The sequence below is a fragment of the Panulirus ornatus genome, chromosome 3 (genome assembly GCF_036320965.1).
Source record: "Panulirus ornatus isolate Po-2019 chromosome 3, ASM3632096v1, whole genome shotgun sequence".
Taxonomy (NCBI): domain Eukaryota; kingdom Metazoa; phylum Arthropoda; class Malacostraca; order Decapoda; family Palinuridae; genus Panulirus; species Panulirus ornatus.
In genome coordinates, this window is record NC_092226.1 from 62678375 (window position 1) to 62701052 (window position 22678).

Genomic DNA, 22678 nt, shown 5'->3' on the forward strand with positions numbered 1-22678 from the left:
AAAAAAAAAAAAACTGAAAGTTGATGGAGAGAGGTGGGTGATTATTGGTGCATATGCACCCGGGCATGAGAAGAAAGATCATGAGAGGCAGGTGTTTTGGGAGCAGCTGAATGAGTGTGTTAGTGGTTTTGATGCACGAGACCGGGTTATAGTGATGGGTGATATTGAATGCAAAGGTGAGTAATGTGGCAGTTGAGGGAATAATTGGTATACATGGGGTGTTCAGTGTTGTAAATGGAAATGGTGAAGAGCTTGTAGATTTATGTGCTGAAAAAGGACTGATGATTGGGAATACCTGGTTTAAAAAGCAAGATATACATAAGTATACTTATGTAAGTAGGAGAGATGGCCAGAGAGCGTTATTGGATTACGTGTTAATTGACAGGCGTGCGAAAGAGAGACTTTTGGATGTTAATGTGCTGAGAGGTGCAACTGTAGGGATGTCTGATCATTATCTTGTGGAGGCTAAGGTGAAGATTTGTATGGGTTTTCAGAAAAGAAGAGTGAATGTTGGGGTGAAGAGGGTGGTGAGAGTAAGTGAGCTTGGGAAGGAGACCTGTGTGAGGAAGTACCAGGAGAGACTGAGTACAGAATGGAAAAAGGTGAGAACAATGGAAGTAAGGGGAGTGGGGGAGGAATGGGATGTATTTAGGGAATCAGTGATGGATTGCGCAAAAGATGCTTGTGGCATGAGAAGAGTAGGAGGTGGGTTGATTAGAAAGGGTAGTGATTGGTGGGATGAAGAAGTAAGAGTATTAGTGAAAGAGAAGAGAGAGGCATTTGGACAATTTTTGCAGGGAAAAAATGCAATTGAGTGGGAGATGTATAAAAGAAAGAGACAGGAGGTCAAGAGAAAGTTGCAAGAGGTGAAAAAAAGGGCAAATGAGAGTTGGGGTGAGAGAGTATCATTAAATTTTAGGGAGAATAAAAAGATGTTCTGGAAGGAGGTAAATAAAGTGCGTAAGACAAGGGAACAAATGGGAACTTCAGTGAAGGGCGCAAATGGGGAGGTGATAACAAGTAGTGGTGATGTGAGAAGGAGATGGAGTGAGTATTTTGAAGGTTTGTTGAATGTGTTTGATGATAGAGTGGCAGATATAGGGTGTTTTGGTCGAGGTGGTGTGCAAAGTGAGAGGGTTAGGGAAATGATTTGGTAAACAGAGAAGAGGTAGTGAAAGCTTTGCGGAAGATGAAAGCCGGCAAGGCAGCAGGTTTGGATGGTATTGCAGTGGAATTTATTAAAAGAGGGGGTGACTGTATTGTTGACTGGTTGGTAAGGTTATTTAATGTATGTATGACTCATGGTGAGGTGCCTGAGGATTGGCGAAATGCGTGCATAGTGCCATTGTACAAAGGCAAAGGGGATAAGAGTGAGTGCTCAAATTACAGAGGTATAAGTTTGTTGAGTATTCCTGGTAAATTATATGGGAGGGTATTGATTGAGAGGGTGAAGGCATGTACAGAGCATCAGATTGGGGAAGAGCAGTGTGGTTTCAGAAGTGGTAGAGGATGTGTGGATCAGGTGTTTGCTTTGAAGAATGTATGTGAGAAATACTTAGAAAAGCAAATGGATTTGTATGTAGCTTTTATGGATCTGGAGAAGGCATATGATAGAGTTGATAGAGATGCTCTGTGGAAGGTATTAAGAATATATGGTGTGGAAGGCAAGTTGTTAGAAGCAGTGAAAAGTTTTTATCGAGGATGTAAGGCATGTGTACGTGTAGGAAGAGAGGAAAGTGATTGGTTCTTAGTGAATGTAGGTTTGCGGCAGGGGTGTGTGATGTCTCCATGGTTGTTTAATTTGTTTATGGATGGGGTTGTTAGGGAGGTAAATGCAAGAGTTTTGGAAAGAGGGGCAAGTATGAAGTCTGTTGGGGATGAGAGAGCTTGGGAAGTGAGTCAGTTGTTGTTCGCTGATGATACAGCGCTGGTGGCTGATTCATGTGAGAAACTGCAGAAGCTGGTGACTGAGTTTGGTAAAGTGTGTGGAAGGAGAAAGTTAAGAGTAAATGTGAATAAGAGCAAGGTTATTAGGTACAGTAGGGTTGAGGGTCAAGTCAGTTGGGAGGTGAGTTTGAATGGAGAAAAACTGGAGGAAGTGAAGTGTTTTAGATATCTGGGAGTGGATCAGGCAGAGGATGGAACCATGGAAGCGGAAGTGGATCATAGGGTGGGGGAGGGGGCGAAAATTCTGGGGGCCTTGAAGAATGTGTGGAAGTCGAGAACATTATCTCGGAAAGCAAAAATGGGTATGTTTGAAGGAATAGTGGTTCCAACAATGTTGTATGGTTGCGAGGCGTGGGCTATGGATAGAGTTGTGCGCAGGAGGATGGATGTGCTGGAAATGAGATGTTTGAGGACAATGTGTGGTGTGAGGTGGTTTGATCGAGTGAGTAACGTAAGGGTAAGAGAGATGTGTGGAAATAAAAAGAGCGTGGTTGAGAGAGCAGAAGAGGGTGTTTTGAAGTGGTTTGGGCACATGGAGAGAATGAGTGAGGAAAGGTTGACCAAGATGATATATGTGTCGGAGGTGGAGGGAACGAGGAGAAGAGGGAGACCAAATTGGAGGTGGAAAGATGGAGAGAAAAAGATTTTGTGTGATCGGGGCCTGAACATGCAGGAGGGTGAAAGGAGGGCAAGGAATAGAGTGAATTGGAGCGATGTGGTATACCGGGGTTGACATGCTGTCAGTGGATTGAAGCAGGGCATGTGAAGCGTCTGGGGTAAACCATGGAAAGCTGTATAGGTATGTATATTTGCGTGTGTGGACGTATGTATATACATGTGTATGGGGGGGGGGTTGGGCCATTTCTTTCGTCTGTTTCCTTGCGCTACCTCGCAAACGCGGGAGACAGCGACAAATTATAAAAAAAAAATATATATATATATATATATATATATATATATATATATATATATATATATATATATATATATATATATATGAGCAAGGTTATTAGGTACAGTAGGGGTGAGGGTCAAGTCAATTGGGAGGTGAGTTTGAATGGAGAAAAACTGGAGGAAGTGAAGTGTTTTAGATATCTGGGAGTGGATCTGTCAGCGGATGGAACCATGGAAGCGGAAGTGGATCATAGGGTGGGGGAGGGGGCGAAAATTTTGGGAGCCTTGAAAAATGTGTGGAAGTCGAGAACATTATCTCGGAAAGCAAAAATGGGTATGTTTGAGGGAATAGTGGTTCCAACAATGCTGTATGGTTGCGAGGCGTGGGCTATGGATAGAGATGTGCGCAGGAGGATGGATGTGCTGGAAATGAGATGTTTGAGGACAATGTGTGGTGTGAGGTGGTTTGATCGAGTAAGTAACGTAAGGGTAAGAGAGATGTGTGGAAATAAAAAGAGCGTGGTTGAGAGAGCAGAAGAGGGTGTTTTGAAATGGTTTGGGCACATGGAGAGAATGAGTGAGGAGAGATTGACCAAGAGGATATATGTGTCGGAGGTGGAGGGAACGAGGAGAAGAGGGAGACCAAATTGGAGGTGGAAAGATGGAGTGAAAAAGATTTTGTGTGATCGGGGCCTGAACATGCAGGAGGGTGAAAGGAGGGCAAGTAATAGAGTGAATTGGAGTCATGTGGTATACAGGGGTTGACGTGCTGTCAGTGGATTGAAGCAAGGCATGTGAAGCGTCTGGGGTAAACCATGGAAAGCTGTGTAGGTATGTATATTTGCGTGTGTGGACGTGTGTATGTACATGTGTATGGGGGGGGGGGGGTTGGGCCATTTCTTTCGTCTGTTTCCTTGCGCTACCTCGCAAACGCGGGAGACAGCGACAAAGTATAAAAAAAAAAAAATATATATATATATATATATATATATTTATTTTGCCTTGTCGCTGTCTCCCGCGTTTGCGAGGTAGCGGAAGGAAACAGACGAAAGAATTGGCCCAACCCACCCCCATACACATGTATATACATACACGTCCACACATGCAAATATACATACCTATACATCTCAATGTACACATATATATACACACACAGACACATACATATATACCCATGCACACAATTCACACTGTCTGCCTTTATTCATTCCCATCGCCACCTCGCCGCACAGAATAGCATCCCCCTCCCCCCTCATGTGTGCGAGGTAGCACTAGGAAAAGACAACAAAGGCCACATTCGTTCACACTCAGTCTCTAGCTGTCCTGTATAATTCACCAAAACCACAACTCCCTTTCCACATCCAGGCCCCACAAAACGTTCCATGGTTTACCCCAGACGCTTCGCATGCCGTGGTTCAATCCATTGACAGCATGTCGACCCTGGTATACCACATCGATCCAATTCACTCTATTCCTTGCATACCTTTCACCCTCCTGCATGTTCAGGCAGGCCCCGATCACTCAAAATCTTTTTCACTCCATCTTTCCACCTCCAATTTGGTCTCCCACTTCTCACTTCCCCCACCTCTTTGTCAATCTTTCCTCACTCATTCTCTCCATGTTACCAAAGAATTTCAAAATACCCTCTTCTGCTCTCTCAACCACACTCTTTTTACCACCACACATCTCTCTTACCCTTCCATTACTTACCTGATCAAACTACCTCACACCACATAATGTCCTCAAATATCTCATTTCCAGCACAGCCACCCTCCTCCACACAACTCCATCTATAGCCCACGCCTCGCAACCATATAACATTGTTGGAACCACTATTCCTTCAAACAGACCCATTTTTGCTTTCTAAGATAATGTTCTTGACTTCCACACATTTTTCAAGGCTCCCAGAACTTTCGCCCCCTCCAACCCTATGATTCACTTCCGCTTCCATGGTTCCATCCGCTGCCAAATCCACTCTCAGATATCTAAAACACTTCACTTCCTCCAGTTCTTCTCCATTCAAACTTACCTCCCAATTGACTTGTCCCTCAACCCTACAGTACCTAAGAACCTTGCTCTTATTCACATTTACTCTCAGCTTTCTTCTTTCATACACTTTACCAAACTCAGTCACCAGCTTTTGCAGTTTCTCACCTGAATCAGCCACCAGTGCTGCATCATTAGCGAACAACAATTGACTCACTTCTCAAGCTCTCTCATCCACAATGACTGCATACTTGCCCCTCTTTCCAAAACTCTTGCATTCACCTCCCTAATAAACCCCAGCCATACACAAATTAAACAACCATGGAGACATCACGTACCCCTGCTGCAAACCAACAGTTATTGAGAACCAATCACTTTCCTCTCTTCCTACACGTACACATGCCTTACATACTCGATAAAAACTTTTCACTGCTTCTAACAACTTACCTCCCACACTATATATTCTTAGTACCTTCCACAGAGCAATCTCTATCAACTCTATCATATGCCTTCTCAAGATCCATAAATGCTACATACAAATCCATTTGCTTTTCTAAGTATTTCTCACATACATTCTTCAAAGCAGACACCTGATCCACACATCCTCTACCACTTCTGAAATCACACTGCTCTTCCCCAGTCTGATGCTCTGTACATGCCTTCACCCTCTCAATCAATACCCTCCCATATAATTTACCAGGAATACTCAACAAACATACCTCTGTAATTTGAGCACTCACTCTCATCCCCTTTGCCTTTGTACAATGGCACTATGCAAGCATTCCGCCAATCCTCAGGCACCTCACCATGAGTCATACATACATTAAATAACCTTAACAACCAGTCAACAATACATACAGTCACCCCCTTTTTTAAGAAATTCCACTGCAATACCATCCAAACCCGCTGCCTTGCCGGCTTTCATCTTACGCAAAGCTTTTACTACCTCTTCTCTGTTTACCAAATCATTCTCCCTAACCCTCTCACTTTGCATACCACCTCGACCGAAACACCCTATATCTGCCACTCTATCATCAAACACATTCAACAAACCTTCAAAATACTCACTCCATCTTCTTCTCACATCACCACTACTTATTATCACCTTCCCATTAGCCCCCTTCACTGATGTTTCCACTTGTTCCCTCATCTTACACACTTTATTTACCTCCCTCCAAAACATCTTTTTATTCTCCCTAAAATTTAATGATAATCTCTCATCCCAACTCTCATTTGCCCTATTTTTTGCCTCTTGCACCTTTCTCTTGACCTCTTGCCTCTTTCTTTTATACATCTCCCACTCATTTGCATTATTTCCTTGCAAAAATTGTCCAAATGCCTCTCTCTTCTCTTTCACTAATAATCTTACTTCTTCATCCCACCACTCACTACCCTTTCTAATCTACTCACCTCCCACGCTTCTCATGCCACAAGCATCTTTTGCTCAAGCCATCACTGCTTCCCTAAATACATCCCATTCCTCCCCCACTCCCCTTATGTCCTTTGTTCTCACCTTTTTCCATTCTGTACTCAGTCTCTCCTGGTACTTCCTCCCACAAGTCTCCTTCCCGAGCTCACTTACTCTCACCACTCTCTTCACCCCAACATTCTCTTCCCGGTAACATCTTATCTCAGTACAAATACAGAAGAAAAATAAGGCTGCATTCAAACAGCTTCTTCTGGTAACATCTCTGCTGCAACATGCATAAGCTTACGTAATGTTATCTTCTCATCAATATGGAATCCACTACATCCATAATGATGAAAAATAACAACTCATTTCACAAAAAGTAAACAGCAAGTCCCATGAGAAAGGTTGCGATGGTGGCACAGGTACTCATTCTTCCCTCCCTGCTCACTCCTTTCACAACTATAGGCCCTTACAACTGGTTTCTTTGATTTCTTTAATTCTACATTCATTATTTGTACAGTTCATCCTACATTACCATATTCACCACAAACACAAAAGATTTAATAAAGTAATGGTATGGAGGGACAGTGAGTAGTGAAAGAGTTTCCACCATATCTCTCTCTCTCTCTCTCTCTCCCTCACCTCACTTGCTCCATCAGCACAGCCTTCACAGGTGGCTATCTTTATTTGTTGTTATTATGTATATCTCTTCCTTTCTTTATGTTCAGTTTTTGCACATTACATCGTACTTTATTATGTTCACCACAAATGTGACAGAATCAATAAAGTATTGATAAGAGATGGGGAAAGATCGCTAACAAACTGGAGAATGCTTGTCACCTTTAGCACTGTTTTCATACAGTACACAAAAATATCATACATGAATTTATACTTATCACTGTCTGCATGATTAGTTGCATTGTGAAAGAACCTGCCTCGTGTATATGTCACAAATGAGTGTAAAGAATGTGTCCACAGACAGGTGGGCTGAAAGTAAGGAACTTAACCCTATCTCTGACACACAGCAGCAGCTCATAACAATGCAAACTAGACTGCAGATCACTCATATACCATAACTAGAAAATTACAATTGATAGATGTTCACTTATCTCTGATTTTCAAGATGTACAGGTTGACCATAGTTCATTTATACAAAGAAGATTACTTAAATATAAAATCCATGCAACAGCTCTTTGAGGTAACTTTCTCTTAAAATTCTCCAATTTCTTTGATCATCTGATTTTCAGTGGATACCATTGCTAAGACTGTAAGTCCATCTCTCATCAAAGTATTGTGCTAAAAAAAGTTAAATTTTCTATAAGGCTGAAAAGCATTACTTTGCTTCTGCAGTTGTCATCTACCTTATTGACAGAATCTTTATAATTATTACAATCTTTATAAGATTTAGTTTCACAGAATGTTGACTATAAACAGTTATCATTTATAACTTTAATAAGTCCCAGAGCTTTTCTGTGCTGCATAAATCTTGACACATGTAGAGTATACTATGCTAAGACCTACCAGAAAGTCTGTGTTTTTCAAGAAAAGGATGTTCCAAAATTGATAACCTACATGTAATCTAAAGGTACAACACAGAAATCACACATAAACCCAAAATAAAATTCAGCATTCAAAATCACACATATAAGATATTTACCTAATTAATAGTAATTCTGGACTAAGCAACCAAGGGAGTCAAACCTGAAGTAGAAGTTAGAAGAGAGATCAATGTTCTGGAAAAGCCTCACATATTTGGGCTCATCATCACGGTATTTCCTGACAGATTCATGTGGGATGTAAATCATTGTAGTATCCTCAACCTGTTAAAAGAAGGGGGAAAAGGGAGGCTTATATCATTCCTAAGTCTGCAAGTGAGAACAAGGTATGTTAAAACAATCAAGCATATATTTCAATGGGGTTAGGACAAGATACAGGTACACCACCGAATTTCTGGCAACTGATGGTTTGGCACCTCTTTTAGTCCGGACAACATCACATGAGGGAACTTGAAATTACCGTGGCCACCAGACTAGTTTACTGGGCAGCCACAGATGGCATTGTGTACAGAGTGCACTTATTTACATTCTTTACTCTGCACTTGGTGGCAATACCGCAATTCTGAGATTCTTAGCTTATTTTGCTTATATTCAAGATGAAATGATCAACTACAAAACAGACTAGTTCTGACTGCCCTCAACTTCCAGACCTTTGTGATTAGCTTTAGAGTTCCAGTAAAAGTCTAAAATCTGCCACTTTGGGATCAGCAGTGCTGCAGCATTCTTTGTAAGTAAAGAAATGAATAAATTTGCATTTTATTTTTGTTTGATCTTGTTTACTTAATACCTGCAGTCTTGTTTCACTAATGTACTATTGTCCAAGTACCTGTATTTCATTCATTTATTTAAATTACATTTAATATTTGTATAATCTGAATTTCTAGCAGTCCATGGTATACTTTAGACACATGGGTTAGGGGTGTGCTGATGAATTATTATTTTGTGACCACAGTTGGTCCAGCAAAATAGTTAGTCAGGCATGGTTTTGGAACCAAGAGTGTTGGAAAATCGGTGGTGTACTTGTACTTAATATTTTTCAAATGTATTATACTCTGTTTATTTACATTTATTACATACTGTACAAACAACCTGGAGAACATCATGAGGATGATTGGTTTCTATGACCTGAAATAATATGAAATCTGGGTATTGCATGGTCTCAAAGAATTTGGACTGGAGATCCATCTGTACTGGAAAATCAGTTCACCAATTTATTTGTAAATTGTTAAACCCAGATACAACATTCTAAACAATACTCTTTTAAACTAAAAAAAAAAAAAGCTACTTTTAGAATGTTGCATCTTGTTTTCATATCTTACACATTAAATGGAAATTCAACTGATTTTCCAGTACAAGGATCTCCAGTCCAAATTCTTTGAGACCAAGCAGTGGCCAGAATTCACATTTTTCCAGATCATAGACACCAATCACCTTGAAAGTGTGCTCTTTTTGAGGTTGTTTCTACAGTATTTGATTTTATCATTACACTTAGTCGCTGTCTCCTACATTAGCAAGGTTGTGCAAGGAAACAGACAAAAGAATGGCCCAACCCACCCGCATACACATGTATATACATAAACGCCCGCACATGCACATATACATACCTATACATTTCAACATACATATATATACATACACAGACATATACATATATACACATGTACACACTCATACATGCTGCCCCCATCCATTCCCATCGCCACTCTGCCACATATGCAATGAAACCCCCTCCCCACGTGTGCATGTGAGATAGCGCCAGGAAAAGACAACAAAGGCCACTTTTGTTAATACTCAGTCCTTAGCTGTCATATGTAAAGCACCAAAACCATAGCTCCCTTTCCACATCCAGGCCCCACAAAACTTTCCATGGTTTACCCCAGACACTTCATATGCCCTGGTTCAATCCATTGACAGCACGTCAACCCCGGTATACCACATCGTTCCATTTCACCCTATTCCTTGCACGCCTTTCACCCTCCTGTATGCTCAAGCCCCGATTGTTCAAAATCTTTTTCACTCCATCCTTCCACCTCCAATTTGGTCTCCCACTTCTCGTTCCCTCCACCTCTGACACATATATCATCTTTGTCAATCTTTCCTCACTGATTCTCTCCATGTGAACAAACCATTTCAATACACCCTCTCCTGCTCTCTCAACTACACTCTTTTAATTACCACACATCTTTCTCACCCTTTCATTACTTCTCGATTAAACCACCTTAAACCACATAGTGTCCTCAAAAATTTCATTTCCAACACATCCACCCTCCTCCACACAACCCTATCTATAGCCCATGCCTGGCACCCATATAACATTGTTGGAACCACAATTCCTTCAAACATACCCATTTTTGCTCTCCGAGATAACGTTCTTGCCTTCCACACATTCTTCAAGGCTCCCAGTACCTTCGGCCCTCCCCCATCCTGTGACTCACTTCCGCTTCCATGGTTCCATCCCCTGCTAAATCCACTCCCAGATATCTAAATCACTTCACTTCCTACAGTTGTTCTTCATTCAAACTTATCTCCCAATTAACTTGTCCCTCAACCCTACTGTACTTAATAACCTTGCTCTTATTCAAGTTTACTCTCAGTTTTGTTCTTTCACACACTACCAAACTCAGTCACCAACTTCTGCAGTTTCTCACCCAAATCAGCCACATACGATGTATCATCAGCGAACAACTGACTCACTTCCCAAGCCATCCACATCCCATACACAACAGACTGCATACTTGCCCATCTCTCCAAAACTCTTGCATTCACCTCCCTAACAACTCCATCCAGAAACAAATTAAACAACCATGGAGACATCACACACCCCTGCTGCAAACTAATATTCACTGGGAACCAATCACTTACCTCTCTCCCTACTCGCACACATGCCTTACATCCTTGGTAAAAACTTTTCACTGCTTCTAGCAACTTACCTCCCACACCATATACTCTTAATACCTTCCACAAAGCATCTCTATCAACTCTATCACATGCCTTCTCAAGATCCATAAATGCTGCATACAAATCCATCTGTTTTTCTAAGTATTTTTCACATACATTCTTCAAAGCAAACACCTGGTCTACACATCCTCTACCACTTCTGAAACCACACTGCTCTTCCCTAATCTGATGCTCTGTACATGCCTTTACCCTCTCAATCAATACTCTCCCATATAATTTCCCAGGAGTACTCAACAAACTTATAACTCTGTAATTTGAACACTCATCTTCATCCCCTTTGCCTTTGTACAATAGCACTATGCATGCAATCTGCCAATCCTCAGGCACTTCACCATGAACCATACATACATTGAATATCCTTACCAAGCAGTCAACAAACAGTCGCCCCTTTTTTAATAAACTCCAATGCAATACTATCTAAACCCACCACCTTGCCAGCTTTCATCTTCCACAAAGCTTTCAAACCATTCTCCCTGACCCTCTCACTTTGCACACCACCTCGAACAATAAATGTAAATAAACAGGATATAGAATGTTTGAAAAATATTTGTTTCTAGTCATTACTCAAAAAAAATGTTCAAAGTCTCCCAATTTAATAAGTATAATGTAGCCTAGAGTACACTGGTGATTACAATAGGGTGATTCATCTACAGACCATGGGCCACATGTTGGTCCATGAGAAGCCCACAAACTCATCCAAGAAAACTATCAAGCCTCATCCCAAGGGACGCTTGGCTGCTGCTTCCCATAATTTCTGCACAGAGACTGACCACACACAGACTGCTGATTATGATACCTCATTTCCCCAAATGTTGAAGGTGTTATTTTCTACCTTCTTTCATTTTTCCCTTTTCATGCAACCTTTCTATCTGTAAAAATCAGGTTAAAAAACAGCTGGGAAGCCCTGATTAATCTTTGTATTGTTTTTCTAATACCCTTTTCCTTTTCATCTGACTTGACCTTGATAGAAGAACGTCAGTGGCATGTTGGTCATTATAAAAAAAAAAACCTACTCAGGAGTTTCAGACAATAACTTAAGAAATCTTTGTTTTCATATTTTTCCCTGTTCATGCAACCTTTCTATCTGTAACAATCAGGTTAACAAACAGCTGGGAAGCTGTATCTACTTTTTTTTAAAGTTTGTCACATCAACATTTGTTACAAAAAACCCAAACCTCAGAATGCACCATAGCTGTGTTCCTTTTAAAGTCCAGTGGTTGGCGATAGGAAAAGAGCTAAGGAAGAAGTAGCACTACTCCTGAAGCAAGAGTTGTGGGAGTGTGTGATAGTGTAAGGAAATAAATTCTAGACTAATGTGGGTAAAACTGAAAGTGGATGGCAAGAGATGGGTGATTATTGGTACTAATGCACTAATCTTGAGAAGAAAGATCATAAGATACAATTGTTTTGGGAGCAGCTGAGCAAGTATGTCAGCAGTTTTGGTGCACAAGACTGGGAATTAGTTTTGGTGCACAAGACCAAGCATTAGTCACAAGTGATTTGAATGCGGAAGTCGAGGGTATAATTGGTATGCATGGGGTTTTCAGTGCTGTGAATGGAAATGGTGAAGAGCTTGTGGATTTGTGTGCTAAGAAAAGAGTGGTATTGGGGAAAACCTGGTTTAAAAAGACATATACACAGGTAAATATATGTGAGTAGGAGAGATGGTCAAAGGGCATTATTATATTATGGATCAACTGACAAGCATGCAAAAGAGAGACTTTTGAATGTAAATGTGTAATGAGAAGGGCAGCTGGAGGGATGTCTGACCACTATCTTGTGGAGACGAAAGTGAGTATTTGTAGAGGCTTTCAAAAAAGAATAGATAGTGTTGGAAAGAAGAGAGTGGTGAGAGTATGTGAGCTTGGAAAGGAGACTTCTGTGAATAAATACCAGGAGAGATTTAGAGTAGAACAGCAAAAGGTTAAAGCAAATGAAGTGAAGGGAGTGGATAAGGAATGGAATGTATTTAAGGAAGCAGTGATGGCATGTGCAAGAGATACAGGTGGCAAGAGAAAGGTTGGAGGTGGGGAGATTAGAAAGGGTAGTGATTTGTGGGATGAAGAAGTAAATGAAAGAGAAAAAAGGCATTTGGACCATACTTACAAGGAAACAGTGCAAATGACTGGGAAATGTAGAAGAGAAAGCAGCATGAGGTCAAGAGGAAGGTGCAAGTGTTGAAAAAGAAGGCAAATGAGAGTTGGGGTGAGAGTGTATCATCAAACTTTAGGGAGGATACAAAGATGTTTTGGAAGGAGGTAAATAATGTGCAAAAGACAAAAGAACAGGATTATCGGTGAAGGGGACAAGGGGGAAAGTAATACAGGTAATGATGGAGTGAGGAGGAGATTGAATGAATATTTTGAGGGACTTTTAAATGTGCTTAATGATAGAGTGGCACATGTAGGGTATTCTGGCTGGGGTGGTGAGCAAAGTGAGAGAGTAGGGAAGAGTGTTTGGGTGAAGAGAGAAGTGGTGAAAGCCTTGTGGAAGATGAAATATGGCAAGGAAGCGGCAGTGTTTGGTACTGTAGTTGAATTTATTAAAAAAGAGGGTTACTGTGTTGTTGACTGGTTGTTAAGGATATTCAATGTATGTATGGATCATGGTAAAGTGCCTGAGTATTGGGAGAATGCATGTATAATGCCACTGTACAAGAGCAAAGGGGAAAAAGGAGAGTGGTCAAACTACAGAGGCATAATTCTCTTGAGAATACCTGGAAAATTGTATGGGAGGGTATTGATTGAGAGGGTGAAGACATGTACAGAGCATCAGACTGGGGAGGAGCATTGTTGTTTTAGAAGTGGTAGAGGATGGGTGGATCAGGTGATTACTTTCAAGTATGAGAAATACTTAGAAAAACAGATGGATCTGTATGCGGCATTTATGAATCTGGATAAAGCTTATCATAGGGGTGACAGAGATGCTCTGTGGAAGGTCTGAAGAATATATGGTGTGGGAGGTATGCTGCTAGAAGCAATGAGAAGTTTTTATCAAGGGTATAAGGCATGTGTACAAGAAGGAAGAGAAAAGAATGATTGGTTCCCAGTGAAGATAGGTCTGCAACAGGGGTGTGTGATGTCCCTATGATTGTTTAATTTGTTTATGGATGGGGTGGTTAGAGAGGTAAATCAAGAGTTTTGGAGAGAGGAGCGAGTATGTGGTCTGTTGGGGATGAGAGAGCCTGGGAAGTGAGCTAACTGCTGTTTGCCAGCGATACAGCACTGGTTGCTGATTTGAGTGAGAAACTGCAGAAGTTGGTGAATAAGTTTGGAAAAGTGTGTGAAAGGAGAAAGTTGGGAGTAAATCTAAATAAAAGGAAGGTTATTAGGTTCAGCAGGGTTGAGGGACTAGTTGGGATGTTAGTTTGAATGGAGAAAAATTAGAGGAAGTGAAGTGTTTTATATATCTAGGAGTGGACTTAGCAGCAAATGGAACCAGAGAAACTGAAGTGAGTCATAGGGAGAAGGAGGTGAAAGTTCTGGGGGGGATGAAGAATGTGTGGAATGAGAGAGATCGTTATCTTGGAGAGTGAAAATGGGTATGCTTGAAAGAATAGTAAATCTAACAATATCATATGGTTGTGGGGCATGGCTGTATGGAGAAGGGTGGATGTGCTGGAATTTAAATGTCTAAAGACAATATGAGAAATGCTGAAGACAATATGAGGTGTGAGGTGGTTTGACAGAGTAAGTAATGAAAGGGTAAGAGAGATATTTGGTAACAAAAAAAGTGTGGTTGAGAGAGCAGAAAAGGGTGAGTTGAAATGGTTTGGACATATGGAGAGAATGAGTGAGGAAAGGTTGACAAAGAGGATGTATGTGTCAGAAGTAGAGGGAACAAGGAGAAGTGGAAGACCAATTTGGAGGTGGAAGGATGGAGAGAAAAAGATTTTGAGCAATCGGGGCTTGAACATGCAGGAGGGTGAAAAGCGTGCAAGGAATAGAATGAATTGGAACAATGTGGTATGCTTGGGTTGACATGCTATCAGTGGACTGAACCAGGGCATGTGAAACAACTGGGGTAAACCATGGAAAGGTCTGTGGGGCGTGGATGTGGACAGGGAACTATGGGTTCCGTGCATTACACATGGCAACTACAGAGTGAATGTGATATGCTGATATGTAAAGGTATATGTATGCATATGTACATGTATGTATAAGTGTGTATATGAGAGGATGGGTCTTTCTTCATCTGTTCCCTGGCACCACTTTACTGACGTGGGAAATGGCGATCAAGTATAATAAATCAAATATAGAATAATAATAATAATAATAATAATAATAATAATAATAATAGTAATAGTAATAAAGTGTGTGGAAGAAGAAAGTTAAGAGTAAATGTGAATAAGAGCAAGGTTATTAGGTACAGTAGGGTTGAGGGTCAAGTCAATTGGGAGGTGAGTTTGAATGGAGAAAAACTGGAGGAAGTGAAGTGTTTTAGATATCTGGGAGTGGATCTGTCAGCGGATGGAACCATGGAAGCGGAAGTGGATCATAGGGTGGGGGAGGGGGCGAAAATTTTGGGAGCCTTGAAAAATGTGTGGAAGTCGAGAACATTATCTCGGAAAGCAAAAATGGGTATGTTTGAAGGAATAGTGGTTCCAACAATGTTGTATGGTTGCGAGGCGTGGGCTATGGATAGAGTTGTGCGCAGGAGGATGGATGTGCTGGAAATGAGAGGTTTGAGGACAATGTGTGGTGTGAGGTGGTTTGATCGAGTAAGTAACGTAAGGGTAAGAGAGATGTGTGGAAATAAAAAGAGCGTGGTTGAGAGAGCAGAAGAGGGTGTTTTGAAATGGTTTGGGCACATGGAGAGAATGAGTGAGGAAAGATTGACCAAGAGGATATATGTGTCGGAGGTGGAGGGAACGAGGAGAAGAGGGAGACCAAATTGGAGGTGGAAAGATGGAGTGAAAAGGATTTTGTGTGATCGGGGCCTGAACATGCAGGAGGGTGAAAGGAGGGCAAGGAATAGAGTGAATTGGAGCGATGTGGTATACAGGGGTTGACGTGCTGTCGGTGGATTGAATCAAGGCATGTGAAGCGTCCGGGGTAAACCATGGAAAGCTGTGTAGGTATGTATATTTGCGTGTGTGGACGTGTGTATGTACATGTGTATGGGGGGGGTTGGGCCATTTCTTTCGTCTGTTTCCTTGCGCTACCTCGCAACCACGGGAGACAGCGACGAGGTATAAAAAAAAAAAAAAAAAAATAATAATAATAATAATAATAATAATAATGTAGGTTTGCGGCAGGGGTGTGTGATGTCTCCATGGTTGTTTAATTTGTTTATGGATGGGGTTGTTAGGGAGGTGAATGCAAGAGTTTTGGAAAGAGGGGCAAGTATGAAGTCTGTTGGGGATGAGAGAGCTTGGGAAGTGAGTCAGTTGCTGTTCGCTGATGATACAGCGCTGGTGGCTGATTCATGTGAGAAACTGCAGAAGCTGGTGACTGAGTTTGGTAAAGTGTGTGAAAGAAGAAAGTTAAGAGTAAATGTGAATAAGAGCAAGGTTATTAGGTACAGTAGGATTGAGGGTCAAGTCAATTGGGAGGTGAGTTTGAATGGAGAAAAACTGGAGGAAGTGAAGTGTTTTAGATATCTGGGAGTGGATCTGGCAGCGGATGGAACCATGGAAGAGGAAGTGGATCATAGGGTGGGGGAGGGGGCGAAAATTCTGGGGGCCTTGAAGAATGTGTGGAAGTCGAGAACATTATCTCGGAAAGCAAAAATGGGTATGTTTGAAGGAATAGTGGTTCCAACAATGTTGTATGGTTGCAAGGCGTGGGCTATGGATAGAGTTGTGCGCAGGAGGATGGATGTGCTGGAAATGAGATGTTTGAGGACAATGTGTGGTGTGAGGTGGTTTGATCGAGTAAGTAACGTAAGGGTAAGAGAGATGTGTGGAAATAAAAAGAGCGTGGTTGAGAGAGCAGAAGAGGGTGTTTTGAAATGGTTTGGGCACATGGAGAGAATGAGTGAGGAAAGATTGACCAAGAGGATATATGTGCCGGAGGTGGAGGGAACGAGGAGAAGAGGGAGACCAAATTGGAGGTGGAAAGATGGAGTGAAAAAGATTTTGTGTGATCGAGGCCTGAACATGCAGGAGGGTGAAAGGAGGGAAAGGAATAGAGTGAATTGGAGCGATGTGGTATACCGGGGTTGACGTGCTGTCAGTGGATTGAATCAAGGCATGTGAAGCGTCTGGGGTAAACCATGGAAAGCTGTGTAGGTATGTATATTTGCGTGTGTGGACGTATGTATATACATGTGTATGGGGGTGGGTTGGGCCATTTCTTTCGTCTGTTTCCTTGCGCTACCTCGCAAACGTGGGAGACAGCGACAAAGCAAAAAAAAAAAAAAAAAAAAGAAATAATAATTATCCCTGGGGATAGGGGAGAAAATATACTTCCCACGCATTCCTTATGGGTCGTAGAAAGCGACTAAAGTGGACGTGAGCAGGGGGCTAGAAACCCTCCCCTCCTGGTATTTCAACTTTTGAAATGGGTAAACAGAAGAAGGAGTCAAGCAGGGAGTGCTCATCCTCCTCGAAGGCTCAGATTGGGGTGTCTAAATGTGTGTGGATGTAATCAAGATGAGAAAAAAGAAGAGATACGTAGCATGTTTGAGGAAAGGAACCTGCAAGTTTTGGCTCTGGGTGAAACGAAGCTCAAGGGTAAAGGGGAAGAGTGGTTCGGGAATGTTTTGGGATTAAAGTCAAGGGTTACTGAGAAGACAAGAGCAAGGAAAAGAGTAGCAATACTCCTGAAACAGGAGTGGTGGGAGTATGTGATAGAGTGTAAGAAAGTAAACTCTAGATTGATATGGGTAAGACTGAAAGTGGATGGAGAGAGATGGGTGATTATTGGTGCACATACACCTGGGCATGAGAAGAAAGACCATGAAAAGCAAGTGTTTTGGGAGCAGCTGAGTGAGTGAGTTAGTGGTTTTGATGCACGAGACTGGATTATAGTGATGGGTGATTTGAATGCAAAGGTGAGTAATGTGGCAGTTGAGGGAATAACTGGTGTACATGGGGTGTTCAGTGTTGTACATGGAAATGGTGAAGAGCTTGTATTTATGTGCTGGAAAAGGACTGGTGATTGGGCATAACTGGTTTAAAAAGAGAGATATACATAAGTATGTGCATGTAAGCAGGAGAGATGGCCAGAGAGCTTTATTGGATTACATGTTAATTGATGGGCATGCAAAAGAGAGACTTGTGGAGGAGAAGGTGAAGACTTGTAGAGGTTTTCAGAAAAGTAGAGAGAATGGTGGGATGAGGAGAGTGGTGAGAGTAAGTGAGCTTGGGAAGGAGACTTGTGTGAGGAAGGACCAGGAGAGACTGAGTACAGAATGGAAAAAGGTGAGAGCAAAGGACATAAGGGGAGTGGGGGAGGAATGGGATGTATTTAGGGAAGCAGTGATGGCTTGCGCAAAAGATGCTTGTGGCATGAGAAGCGTGGGAGGTGGGCATATTAGAAAGGGTAGTGAGTGGTGGGATGAAGTAAGAATATTACTGAAAGAGAAGAGAGAGGCATTTCAACAATTTCTGCAGGGAAAAAATGCAAATGACTGGGAGATGTATAAAAGAAAGAGGCAGGAGGTCAAGAGAAAGGTACATGAAGCGAAAAAGAGGGCACATGAGAGTTGGGGTGAGAGAGTATCATTAAATTTTAGCGAGAATAAAAAGATATTTTGGAAGGAGGTAAATAAAGTGCATAAGACAAGGGAACAAATGGGAACATCAGTGAAGGGGACTAATGGGGAGGAGATAACAAGTAGTGGTGATGTGAGAAGGAGATAGAGTGATTATTTTGAAGGTTTGTTGAATGTATTTGATAATAGAGTGGCAGATATAGGGTGTTTTGCTCTAGGTGGTGAGCAAAGTGAGAGGGTTAGGGAGAATGATTTGGTAAACAGAGAATAGGTAGTAAAAGCTTTGCGGAAGATGAAAGAGGCAAGGCAGCGGGTTTGGATGGTTTTGCGGTGGAATTTATTAAAAAAGAGGGTGAGTGTATGTTGACTGGTTGGTAAGGATATTCAATGTACGTATGACTCACGGCAAGGTACCTGAGGACTGGCGGAATGCTTGCATAGTGCCATTGTACAAAGGCAAAGGGGATAAGAGTGAGCTCTCAAATTACAGAGGCATAAGTTTGTTGAGTATGCCTGGGAAATTATATGGGAGGGTATTGATTGAGAGGGTGAGGCATGTACAGAGCATCAGATTGGGGAGGAGCAGTGTGGTTTCGAAGTGGTACAGGATGTGTGGATCAGGTGTTTGATTTGAAGAATGTATGTGAGAAAGAAAAGGAAATGGATTTGTATGTAGCATTTATGGTTCTTGAGAAGGCATATGATAGAGTTGATAGAGATGCTCTGTGGAAGGTATTAAGAATATATGGTGTGGGAGGCAAGTTGTTTCAAGAAGCGAAAAGTTTTTATCGAGGATGGAAAGCATAAGTACGTGTGGGAAGAGAGGAAAGTGATTGGTTCTCAGTGAATGTTAGTTTGCGACAGAGGTGCGTGATGTCTCCATGGTTGTTTAATTTGTTTATGGATGAGGTTGTTAGGGAGGTGAATGCAAGAGTATGCAGTCTGTTGTTCATGAGAGAGCTTGGGAAGTGAGTCAGTTGGTGTTCGCTGATGATACAGTGCTGGTGGCTGATTCGGGTGAGAAACTGCAGAAGCTGGTGACTGAGTTTGGTAAAGTATGAGAAAGAAGAAAGCTGAGAGTAAATGTGAATAAGAGCAAGGTTATTAGGTACAGTAGGGTTGAGGGACAAGTCAATTGGGAGGTAAGTGTGAATGGAGAAAAACTGGAGGAAGTGAAGTGATTTAGATATCTGGGAGTGGATTTGGCAGCGGATGGAACCATGGAAGTGGAAGTGAATCATAGGGTGGGGGAGTTGGCGAAAGTTCTGGGAGCGATGAAAAAGGTGTGAAATCGAGAGCGTTATCTTGGAAAGCAAAAATGGGTATGTTTGAAGGAATAGTGGTTCCAACAATGTTATATGGATGCGAGGCGTAGGCATCAGATAGAGCTGTGCGGAGGAAGGTGCATGTGCTGGAAATGAGATGTTTGAGTACAATATGTGGTGTGAGGTGGTTTGATCAACTAAGTAATGAAAGGGTAAGAGAGATGTGTGGTAATAAAAAGAGTATGGTTGAGAGAGCAGAAGAGGGTGTTTTAAAATGGTTTGGTCACATGGAGAGAATAAGTGGGGAAAGATTGACAAAGAGGATATGTTAGAGGTAGAGGGAACAAGAAGTGGGAGACCAAATTGGAGGAGGAAGGATGGAGTGAAAAAGATTTCGAGCGATCGGGGCCTAAACATGCAGGAGGGTGAAAGGCGTCCAAGGAATAGAGTGAACTGGAACGATATGGCATACTGGGGTTGATGTGCTGTCAATGGATTGAACCAGGGAATGTGAAGCACCTGGGGTAAACCACGGAAAGTTTTGTGGGGCCTGGATGTGGAAAAGGAGCTGTTGTTTCGGTGCATTATACATGAATATTAGAGACTGAGTGTGACCGAATGTGGCCTTTGTTGTCTTTTCCTAGCACTACCTCATGCTCATGCAGGGAAAATGGTTGTAATTTCATGTGTATACTGTATATGTCTGTATATATATACATATATATATATTTTTTTTTTTCATACTATTCGCCATTTCCCGCGATAGCGAGGTAGCGTTAAGAACAGAGGACTGGGCCTTTGAGGGAAATCCTCACCTGGCCCCCTTCTCTGTTCCTTCTTTTGGAAAATTAAAAAAAACGAGAGGGGAGGATTTCCAGCCCCCCACTCCCTTCCCTTTTAGTCGCCTTCTACGACACGCAGGGAATACGTGGGAAGTATTCTTTCTCCCCTATCCCCAGGGATAACATATATATATATATATATATATATATATATATATATATATATATATATATATATATATATATATATATATATGTGGTATACCGGGGTTGACGTGCTGTCAGTGGATTGAATCAAGGCATGTGAAGTGTCTGGGGTAAACCATGGAAAGCTGTGTAGGTATGTATATTTGTGTGTGTGGACGTATGTATGTACATGTGTATGGGGGTGGGTTGGGCCATTTCTTTCGTCTGTTTCCTTGCGCTACCTCGCAAACGCGGGAGACAGCGACAAAGTAAAAAAAAAATATATATATATATATATATATACATATATATATATATATATATATATATATATATATATATATATATATATATATATATATATATATTTTTTTTTTACTTTACTATATATATATATATATATATATATATATATATATATATATATATATATATATATTTTTTTTTTTTACTTTGTCGCTGTCTCCCGCGTTTGCGAGGTAGCGCAAGGAAACAGACGAAAGAAATGGCCCAACCCACCCCCATACACATGTACATACATACGTCCACACACACAAATATACATACCTACACAGCTTTCCATGGTTTACCCCAGACACTTCACATGCCTTGATTCAATCCACTGACAGCACGTCAACCCCGGTATACCACATCGCTCCAATTCACTCTATTCCTTGCCCTCCTTTCACCCTCCTGCATGTTCAGGCCCCGATCACACAAAATCTTTTTCACTCCATCTTTCCACCTCCCATTTGGTCTCCCTCTTCTCCTTGCTCCCTCCACCTCCGACACATATATCCTCTTGGTCAATCTTTCCTCACTCATCCTCTCCATGTGCCCAAACCACTTCAAAACACCCTCTTCTGCTCTCTCAACCACGCTCTTTTTATTTCCACACATCTCTCTTACCCTTACGTTACTCACTCGATCAAACCACCTCACACCACACATAGTCCTCAAACATCTCATTTCCAGCACATCCATCCTCCTGCGCACAACTCTATCCATAGCCCACGCCTCGCAACCATACAACATTGTTGGAACCACTATTCCTTCAAACATACCCATTTTTGCTTTCCGAGATAATGTTCTCGACTTCCACACATTCTTCAAGGCTCCCAGAATTTTCGCCCCCTCCCCCACCCTATGATCCACTTCCGCTTCCATGGTTCCATCCGCTGCCAGATCCACTCCCAGATATCTAAAACACTTCACTTCCTCCAGTTTTTCTCCATTCAAACTCACCTCCCAATTGACTTGACCCTCAACCCTACTGTACCTAATAACCTTGCTCTTATTCACATTTACTCTTAACTTTCTTCTTTCACACACTTTACCAAACTCAGTCACCAGCTTCTTCAGTTTCTCACATGAATCAGCCACCAGCGCTGTATCATCAGCGAACAACAACTGACTCACTTCCCAAGCTCTCTCATCCCCAACAGACTTCATACTTGCCCCTCTTTCCAAAACTCTTGCATTTACCTCCCTAACAACCCCATCCATAAACAAATTAAACAACCATGGAGACATCACACACCCCTGCCGCGAACCTACATTCACTGAGAACCAATCACTTTCCTCTCTTCCTACACGTACACATGCCTTACATCCTTGATAAAAACTTTTCACTGCTTCTAACAACTTGCCTCCCACACCATATATTCTTAATACCTTCCACAGAGCATCTCTATCAACTCTATCATATGCCTTCTCCAGATCCATAAATGCTACATACAAATCCATTTGCTTTTCTAAGTATTTCTCATAAACATTCTTCAAACCAAACACCTGATCGACACATCCTCTACCACTTCTGAAACCACACTGCTCTTCCCCAATCTGATTCTCTGTACATGCCTTCACCCTCTCAATCAACACCTTCCCATATAATTTACCAGGAATACTCAACAAACTTATACCTCTGTAATTTGAGCACTCACTCTCATCCCTTTGCCTTTGTACAAGGGCACTATGCAAGCATTCCGCCAATGCTCAGGCACCTCACCATGAATCATACATACATTAAATGAC

General features: G+C 41.7%; 1 protein-coding gene across 4 annotated transcripts in view; it reads right to left on the reverse strand.

Moving 5' to 3' along the window:
• Positions 1–22678, reverse strand: part of FIG4 (polyphosphoinositide phosphatase FIG4) — a 322728-nt gene that overhangs the window by 218287 nt on the left and 81763 nt on the right. For all 4 annotated transcript variants that reach the window (XM_071687992.1, XM_071688012.1, XM_071688003.1 and 1 more), the window contains exon 5: positions 7940–8058. In XM_071687992.1, the coding sequence (XP_071544093.1) occupies positions 7940–8058 (119 nt within the window). The remainder of the gene's footprint in view (positions 1–7939; positions 8059–22678) is intronic.